Raw genomic sequence first — 9,631 nt, 5'->3', positions numbered from 1 at the left:
ACACCCCGCCACTCCGACATGTCTCCTTTCCGACATGTCTCCATTCCGACACTAACCCTATCTCTAACCCTTACCCTAAACTTAACCCCTATGGAAGTGTCGCCACTCCGACAATAAGAAGTCAATTTCGGAATGGAGAGCGACACCAGAAATGAATACATGCTTCTTTAGGTGTACTGCTTGATGCACTTAATGGCCTATTGTGCACAGGCATGTATGTACAGTTTAAATGCTTGCTTGTATGACCAAAATGTGGATCAATGGCAAGAGAAGTGACTCAGAGAGAGAGAGTTTGTTTTTGCATCGCACACTGCTCAACTGGCTAGTAGGTAGGTAGGTACTTTATTGATCCCCGAGGGGAAGTGTTTTAATAGGAACAGTGACTAAGTGAAATCTGCATTTCAATCTATGGGAAAGACATCATTGTAACGAGTTGACTGAGTTTATTTAGCAGTAGTAGTTAATAAGTTAAAATACAACAACAGATATATACAGTAAGCATATTAAATCAGGTTATTGCAAGAAAGTAACATGACATATTTCCAATGGCTGTAGTGTTGTCTGGCAGGGATATAAATTGAACACAGACTACACATAAAATATAGAATTACATTATAAAAATACTTGCATTGCATTCTGATACTTTACACAGGGGCCAATTTTTCCTCATGTTTCTGACAACTACTCACAGTATAAACACATTTAATTTCCTTTAGGATTTTATACCATTATTCCCTATCTGAGTAAAGAAATGTACAGGTACCTTGTTCTTAAATTGGACGGTTACATGCACCACAATCAGTCTACTAAAAACACTCAGCATTATTGACAGCTTTACTCAGCTGTTTACAATACCGACCAACACTGATTTGATTGATTACATGGACTTCGTTCTCACTTGTGAGAGACTCACATTCATATTAGGGTGGCAGTGGTGCAGGAGGTAGAAAGGCAGTGTGGCACTGGTTCCACCCTCGGCTCCTCTAGGCTGGATTTCTCTTGATTTAGTTTGCCACATAACTAACTCATGACCCTAAATCAATGCCTGTGTGCACCTTTTAAACTAATGTATGGATTAAATATGGAAAGCGTGGTCTACTCTAGTCTAGACCTACCCACCTCACTGTGGTAAAAGCCAGTAGCCTAATTTTATGGAACACCTTTTTAAATTCACATATGAAGCTGTCTCTTACTTCTCACTTGACAAGTAGCTCTATGAATTCATGACTTGCCCTTGGTGTCGGCGCCGGCTACACGGAGCTGGATATTTCTGAAGCTAGAATTTTTTATGTGGATATATGAAAAACATATTTCATATATCCCGGTTTTTCAGATATCCACATAGAAAAATATCTAGGTCCACACGACAAAGATATCTAGCTCTAACAAGCACACACACACAGTAAAGTCTTCAGAGATATCCGGGTTCCCTGTCTACATGGATCCAGTGAATCGGATATTTTTCAATCTCTCCACTTATTTATCCGGTTTCAAAAATATCCAGCTTCGCAGCCGAAATATCCAGCTTCATGTGGCTGCAAGCCCCAAACGCATAAAAAATGTCTAGCTTCAGAAATATCCAGCTCTGTGTAGCCGGCGCCTTAGGTTCTGAGTATGAAACCTGAAAACAAATTGTAAGTTAATACGTTTGAGATGTCTGTCTCTTTCCTCTCTCACACTTGCAGGTGATTTGAACTGCTATTTTCCCATGTTGAGATTCTTGACATGCTCCATTTCCTCCTCAAGTTGCCTGTTCCCAACCATTGCTGTGTAGCAGCTGTAATTGATCATCCTTCATGTCTAAGAACAGTTCCCATGGTAATGACTCGTGTATGCTGGGGTCAGATGGTGTCGCTGGGGTCAGATGGTGCATTCTGCGGAATGGGATTCATGGGCAGCTGTTCATCTGCTGTCTGTGGGTCATTATTATGTGACCTCCTTCGGAAGGAATGGAGACATACAGGCATATTTCAACATTTTAACCAGAATACAGTATGCCCCACTCTATACAAGTAGTGATTGATCACTTTTTGGTTAACCATCTTTCAACTGTGCAAGCTTACCTTTTATACAAGAAGATTACCAGGCCAGTCCCCAAGGCAAATATCAGTATTCCTACAACACTCACACCTGGCATTCACAAGAACACGTTCACGCACAGGCACACATGCACGCACACATGCACGCGCGCACACACACACACACACACACACACACACACACACACACACACACACACACACACACACACACACACACACACACACAGAGTAACAGAGAGTCAGACAAAAGCTCTCAGTTAAAAAAGGACAACAAGACTTCAGTGGGAGTCTCTGTATGCAGACCTGCAAACTAATGAGAGGTGGAAAAGGTGACAAGTTCTGAAATCAAACCCCTGTTGGGGGATCCGGGGCATGGCTTGACCATCTTACACTGGCAAATGTATAGCAACCTATCAGAGTAAAATAGTTAACATTTTAGTGACATCGCTATACTGCAATTCAATCTATAAACACCGCCCGCTATGGACAATCATTCTTGGGTAACTTTAGCCTGAGCAAATACAGTGTCAGGTTCCAGGGTACAGATTCAGATAACAGGTAATAAAAGGGTACAATCCGCAATTGGCTCATAGAATTGCCACAGAAATTAACAAAGATATATTATAGATTGGACAATCCAATGCCAGGATCACGGTAAGGACAATCTCAAAGTAAAGCTAGATAAAAGTGCAGGTTGCAGTCATTCTCTCCTCACTCGCACCCTTTAAGAACTCTTTGGTGTACATGTGAGAGACCTGATTGAAGCTAAGGTCTTGAGTTTGCAGATATGTTACTTGGCTGTTGAAATATGCAAGCATGTGTTTGGAAAGGGGAAAAGCAGTTGATGGGGATCCTTGGAATGTAATACAATCAGCAAACAGAGCACACAGTATTATGCTTTTGCAATTCAAAACAATACGCCGGAATACAGTTACAGTGAAGATCAGTGCAAGAGATCAGAATACAGCAGTGAAATGTATATAGATGTCTATTTGAGCAGCTTGTCAGACATAAATCAATTACATTGTCTGACAATCTTTGCATCCTGAGAAAGCAGAAGAGTGAAGTAGAACTTTGGGCAATAGACAGGGAAAACCTCACCTGTGATTACAGTGGCTGTGCTTTGTGGATCTGAGATGCTATCAACAGAGGACTCTTTCTCTGCTGCTGATGTTGAGGTGCTGATGCTGCTGGTAGTTCTACATGTTGGATCTGCACTTTTGGTCTCTCTTGTGGGCTCTACTTTTACAATATCAAAAAGAAAGACAATTGTTTTCCCCCTTGTCCTTTGCGATTAGCAAATTCATCATTGGTAAACATTTTCACCGATGATGGGATGTTGTGTACCATACCCCAATCAGCCTGATTGGGGCTCTATAATCAAACATATTAATTTAGATATTTTAAATTACCAATTTACACAAATCTGAAGCGAAATCCATCTATCCCCTCAGATTCAGATTCAGATTCAGATTCCTTTATTTACCATTGTGTATCACACATAGGAATTTGCTTTGGTAACATACCAGTGTGCATTCAATATTTTTTCACAGATAACATGAAAAACAACAAACACAAAACAACACCGTGCAGAAATAAATAATAAATAATATAAATAAAGTGCAGTAGTGTTCAATAGTGCAACATATTGCTGATGTCCCTAAGGGGCAAGGGAAAAAGGGAAACCAGCGTCATCCAGCAGCCTGGCAGCTGAGGGGAAAAAACTGTTTTTGTGGCGCTCTGTCTTGGCCCCTAGGTGCCGCATCCTTCTCCCAGAGGGGAGCAGGGTGAGGAGGCCTACTACCAAATTAAAACTGACTGGATTTTCCGCCAATTACATTTAAACATGTCTCCTCTAAAACCCTAGGTCCAATTGCTGTGAGATTTTCTGTAGATCATTATTGGAGTAAGCAAAAACTATTTTTAAGATATTGATCAACAGACTTCAAAAGGGGCGAGGCTCAGGACATCAACAGATGTTTCATAAACACTGTTGAACCATGTGTGAAATTATCTTAAAATATTATTTTCAAGATAATTGCCTTTTTTAAGTTTGATAGAGGAGATTGACAGGAAACAGGGGAGAGAGATGTTGAGAGACATTCAGTAAAGATCGTCGGAGTGGGACTCGAACCCGCAACACACTGTCAGGCACAGGCTAATTGTCCAATAGAGAGCTCCATCATTTCCCAACACGAGGCATGGGCCTGGTGCAAATTTGGCCATAAATCAATCAAAGTCTTCCAAAAATCAACAAACTAGGTTGCGATGTTTAATTAAACGGAATTGAGTTGAATCATGTCATGTCCCCAAACTATTTTCGAAATTATAACGAAAAAAAGGCACAGCACGGGCACCGTTTTGAGTCATAAATGATGCCAAAAACAGCAAAAAAAACGTTATGGTAGGGTGCTGTATTTATGGGACATACCCTGTGTCTGAACTTGCACTGTGGAAAGGGGTGTAGAAGTGGTGGATATTATTCTGTCTTCTTCTGCAGACTGTGGCACTGACAAATGTGGATTCTGAGTTGTCTGGTAGGTGGGAGGGACTGCCAGGGGCAAGAGAAGAAGAGGCTAGATTATGTGAATGGCTGCTCACTGCTCCTTGTTATAGGATGGGTAAATGCAGAGGAAACATTTCATGTATGTGCATATGCATACATGTACTGTATATTATACAGGTATATACTGTATACATATCCAGTGACAAAAAAAACACCCCAAGACTGACATATGTCTTCAAAATGTACTTCTGTGTTTTACACTAGTTTTTTACACTCTCTTGCTAGCCTGTCAAACTGAATAATTTGAGAGCTAACAAGCTGCTGGGTTTCTGACTTCCTGACACAAAGGCAGGACTTGTGGGGATTGATTATGGAGCAGCTGTAGCTGATTGTGTTGCTACAGTAGATGAACAAAATTATTGAAAGAAGTATAAGTATAAATGATCATTTTGGATCTCAATACCTCAATTTACTGTAAGTTAACACAGTGAGTGTGTGTGTGAGTGTGTGTGTGTGTGTGTGTGTGTGTGTGTGTGTGTGTGTGTGTGTGTGTGTGTGTGTGTGTGTGTGTGTGCGTGCGTGCGTGCGTGCGTGCGTGCGTGCGTGCGTGTGACCCCTGTTACTGAGCAAACACTCCATTGGTCATTATGAAGCGAGGTTTCTCCAATGTGGTGCAGCAACATGTTACCATTATGTTTACCAATAATAGAATATAACCTTCTCACATGATTTGAAAAGAAAAGGTGAACTGACCTACTGAGGTCAATTCACCTAGAGCAGTGATTCACAAACTTCTCAGGTCAAGACCTAAAAGAGAGATTAGACAATTGCCCGGGACCCAAACTAGTGAAAATAGCAGTGCTTCACGCCACGTTGCGAGCTTGTAGAGTGGCTAGTTTCACTATCTTAATTATTATACATTTTGTTTATGGAATTTCTTACTTTTGTTTGTTTGTTTGTTTGTTTTATGTATAAAACTCATTGCGCTAGAGGCACACTCACCTCAAGGCTATTTTCTCATTTAACAATGAGCTGTAAAACAGAACGAACAACCAGAAAAGAAGCAGTTACCAATCACATTTGTGTGAACTACTGGGAATGTTTGCCAAATGGTACTGTACTTCTACATTGCATGTAGTTAAAGTATGTTTCCTTTCAGTGCTGTAGTTGCATAATTATGTTTAACATTATTGATTAAATGGTAAAGACTATGGAGTTGGGTGCAGAAGCTTTGACTTTTTTGACTTGCAGTAGTTTGAATATGTGGTAAAAACCAAAACGATTTAAATTTACAGTTGGAATTCTTTCTTTCTTTCTTTCTGTATCATTAGCTAATAGTTTAGCCTGCTGTAATTTCAACATAACTGTTGCTGAAGCGATTTTACTTTCACTGTATGAAATCACCTTATCCAGTAATAGATGATAATACATAATTGTAAGGTTAATTGCGATAATCATTTGCAAGTAAATACAGTTACAACTCACTGTAAGTGGTGTTCATGAAGACTTCTTGTGAAGTTTCAGTTGATTCCTCTGCACACACAGAATCAAAACATAATGATTTTTATGTACATTCCTACATCAACCCCTTTCTCATGAACATGTTATCTCAGGAAGGCCTTGAAGATTTCACCTTGGCTCAAGGATGAAATGATTAGATTTATATAGAAGCATGAAATATGTGCTTTTGGAACATAAGCATGTTAAGACTTGCGGAACATAAGCATGTTCCACAAGGACTTTAGTTTGCTGGGTAGGAAAGGCAGTACTCAAGCTGCTGGGTGGCTTTAGTAGAGGCCATTGTTTCAGAATAACCTGATGACACACAGGAGTAAAGAATAGAACAACCATGAAGACATTATTATGAATCATGCCCACACACACACACACACACACACACACACACACACACACACACACACACACACACACACACACACACACATACGTGTACGTACCCTGCGTTGTTGTTACAGGTGCTGGTAGTTTTGGGTCACCTGGAATGAAATAATTATGAGAATGTTAAAGTTTATTTGTCATCTATCTGGTAGTTACTCATGGTCAATGAATGGGGCTGAATCTTACCATTTTTAAACAACTACAAAATACAGACTTGTAGTGTATGTGCTTAGGCCAGTGGTTCTCAAACTTTTTTGTCTCAGGTCACTCCTGTAAATATTATAATAACTTTATACTTGACGTTTCCTCACTTGAACCCCAGCATCCCAATTCTGTGGGGAACATTCACAAAACATATGCGATCTAGAAGCTCACAACGCATTTCGGTGTAGATCGAAAGCGATCTACACCAAAGTACAGGGTCTAACTGAAGTGATATTGATCAGTTCCAAATTGAATCTAAGTATTCTGTAGTACCCCTGGACTTGCGTTACGGCACCCCACCGGCACCACTTTGAGAACTCCTGGCCTAGACAACTGTTCCATCGGCAAAACTATCAGTTTCCTAAATTAATACATGTTGTACAAGGATTCATTTTCTCCTTCACATCTCTACAGAAATGTTGCTTCAGGGCTGTAGAGTTGACTATACAGTATACTGTACAGTAGGCCTACAGTAAGTCACATCTCTCATTCTGGTGGTCAAAGGCCATTAAGTCATCCTTTAATGCAACTGCACACAAAAATGTGGGTCTTACGTATACATTCGAGGCTGGCGCTGGTCCACTCATATTGATCGTTCTCCATCTTTTCACACTTGATGAGGTTGGAGGTGCCTGCCTTCCTTGTGTAACCATCGATGCACTTGTATCTGTACTTGCTATGTTCACAACAATATGATGCTCCCGGAGTTTCAGTGAATTCCATGCTTGGAGGGTGTGAGCAGAGACATGTGCAGCTGTCTGCAAACAAAGGATACAACAGATTTATTTTGCTTATATACTGTACCTGCCAACTCTCCTGCATTTTGCAATCCTGTAAACTTTGGAAGCCAATGTTGTCAAATAGGATGGAATATGAAATATCTGACAGATCTATCTTGGTCAGTGATCACATGACTATAGAGATACTGTGTACCAATTTGGGTGATTTTTGGATCAAATCTGAAGGAGTAATAGGGTATCAAAAATATAGTTTTACATAAGTCGGCCTCCTGGTGGCGCTATAAAAGGCAGATGTGAAAAATCTGGGCAAAGGTTTTTCCTTGGCCTCTAGGGAGTGCACATACGTTTCTCGTGGAGTTATAGATAAAAACACGAATCAGCCTATTATAACTCCACCAGCTAACTCTGCCTATTGGGAATCTGCGTGCATAACTCGTGGAGTTATAGATAAAAACACGAATCAGCCTATTATAACTCCACCAGCTAACTCTGCCTATTGGGAATCTGCGTGCAAAATTTCACGGAAATCGCACATGTTTATGATTTGGGGCATTTTGTTCAAAGCGGAGCACTCCTGCAAACTTTGAAAGCCAATCAGGATGGAATATGAAAAATATGAAAAACCTGTTTCGTTTAATGACTATTAGAGATACTGTGTACCGATTTTCGTGAGTTGTGGACAAAATCTGTACGAGTACGGTCCAAAAATGTGCTTTGTACAAATCCGCCTCTTGGTGTACAGGCCCAAGAATTGGGAGGAGAGGTTCTGCTCTGACTGGTACCCATGGATTGTGCATGCACAGTTTCGCAGCCACGGTGCCAGAGATTATCTGTTCACAGACGGAAGGACAGCCTTTTGGCCTGGTGGAGACAAGGACTGGGTGCAAAACATACTCTCCCCATGCCTTTTGGTCTGGCAGAGACAATCAGACACAAATAAGATACACGTGTGAGTCTTCAGATTTTTAAATTGATGTAAAAGAAGAAAAAAAGGGGAGTAGATAGATAGGCCTAATGATGTGATGACAGGCAGAGCAGAGAAATACCATAAGTCGCCAGAAAGAAACTCGCCTGGGCTGATGGTTTATGCCTTTTGATTGATTGATTGGGGTTGGTTGATTAAGGTATTTATTGGAGGTTTTGAATTGGAAAAGGTATAGTTTCATGACAGTACACAGTTCACTGGTAGGCCTACAATGTCAACTAAAAGGAAACTCGGGTAAGGCAAGGCTTATTTGTTAATTTCCATTGAGATCCTAATATCCGTATAGGCTATCTCTGTAAACTATGCCTAAACAGTTAGGCTAAACCTAACCTTATTCCTAACCTTAACCTCAGTAAAACGGTGCCAAAACCTAACCCCATTCCTAATCTTAACCTCAGAAAGATATGCTTGAACCCTAACCTTATTCTCAGTAAAACAAATACAAGAATACAAATCTCGGCGAGTTTCTTTCTGGCGACTTTACCGGTTACCGAACAGAGCTCTCTGGGTTTAGGTTTAGGCACTTTAGGGTGTAATGTACACCGTAGCCTATAGTCGTGTAGCCGATACGTGACACAGTGGTACGCTGACGCAAAAACTTTTAGACATTCTGACAGATCAGAACATTAATTTCCTACGATGATCACGATTTACCAATGAAGAATATTTGAGCCCACTAACCTGCTCCATTCGACTTAATTGCAGCTCCAAATAGAAGAATCACATTTATAGTACACCAATACATTCGGCCCAGATCCATCTGAGAACTCTTTTCCAATTGTTTCCATTTGTGTACTCCATTTAAACCGAGGTTTAGTTTAATATGTGTGGTGTGACTGTGATATATCTACTCTACGACGTTTCTGTAGGCTACTTTCACTTTCACTGTAGCTGATCCTACTGCAAAAATATGTGGGGGAGGAGACATGTCTGGAGCGGCATTGTTGCTTAATTAAACAAATAAAAGTTTCTGCATGCAGAATAGGCCTACCAATATCTCAGAAAATATGTAGGCCTAGGTCTGCAATCTAATAACTACATTTACTACATCAATAGCATTCGTAAAGAGATTGCAGTTACATCAACAGTTTTAATTTGGGATTATAGAAAAAACGTATAGGCCTACTGGAATTATTTATTTTGTATTTACCTCGTGCCACGCAAAGCGTTAAAGGCATTATTATGTAAATCTCCTCCACTCTCCAAATTTAACTTGTGACATAATACCTTAACACTTCACAAGAGGGCGCCATAT

The 9,631-nt window shown here is 40.4% G+C and overlaps 1 protein-coding gene across 2 annotated transcripts; it reads right to left on the bottom strand.

Annotated features, from left to right (window-relative positions):
• Window positions 1-444: 444 nt before the first annotated feature.
• On the bottom strand, window positions 445-9,163 carry il15ra (interleukin 15 receptor subunit alpha). 2 transcript variants are annotated; one of them, XM_080754021.1, is made up of 8 exons: window positions 9,058-9,163; window positions 7,206-7,409; window positions 6,507-6,545; window positions 6,034-6,081; window positions 4,474-4,593; window positions 3,144-3,281; window positions 2,064-2,130; window positions 445-1,938 (listed from the first exon to the last, which is right to left on the bottom strand). In XM_080754021.1, exons 1-8 carry the CDS (start codon window positions 9,134-9,136, stop codon window positions 1,842-1,844), a joined length of 792 nt encoding a protein of 263 aa, XP_080610147.1. In that variant the 5' UTR covers window positions 9,137-9,163; the 3' UTR covers window positions 445-1,841. The 2 variants fall into 2 exon arrangements, with proteins under 2 accessions (XP_080610147.1, XP_080610148.1); XM_080754022.1 differs by lacking the exon at window positions 4,474-4,593.
• Window positions 9,164-9,631: the final 468 nt, after the last annotated feature.

The sequence above is a fragment of the Nannobrachium achirus genome (assembly GCF_963921795.1).
Source record: "Nannobrachium achirus genome assembly, chromosome: 23".
NCBI classification, from domain to species: domain Eukaryota; kingdom Metazoa; phylum Chordata; class Actinopteri; order Myctophiformes; family Myctophidae; genus Nannobrachium; species Nannobrachium achirus.
The sequence above is the reverse complement of the archived record's forward strand: the minus strand, read 5'-3'. Positions and strand labels throughout refer to the sequence as shown.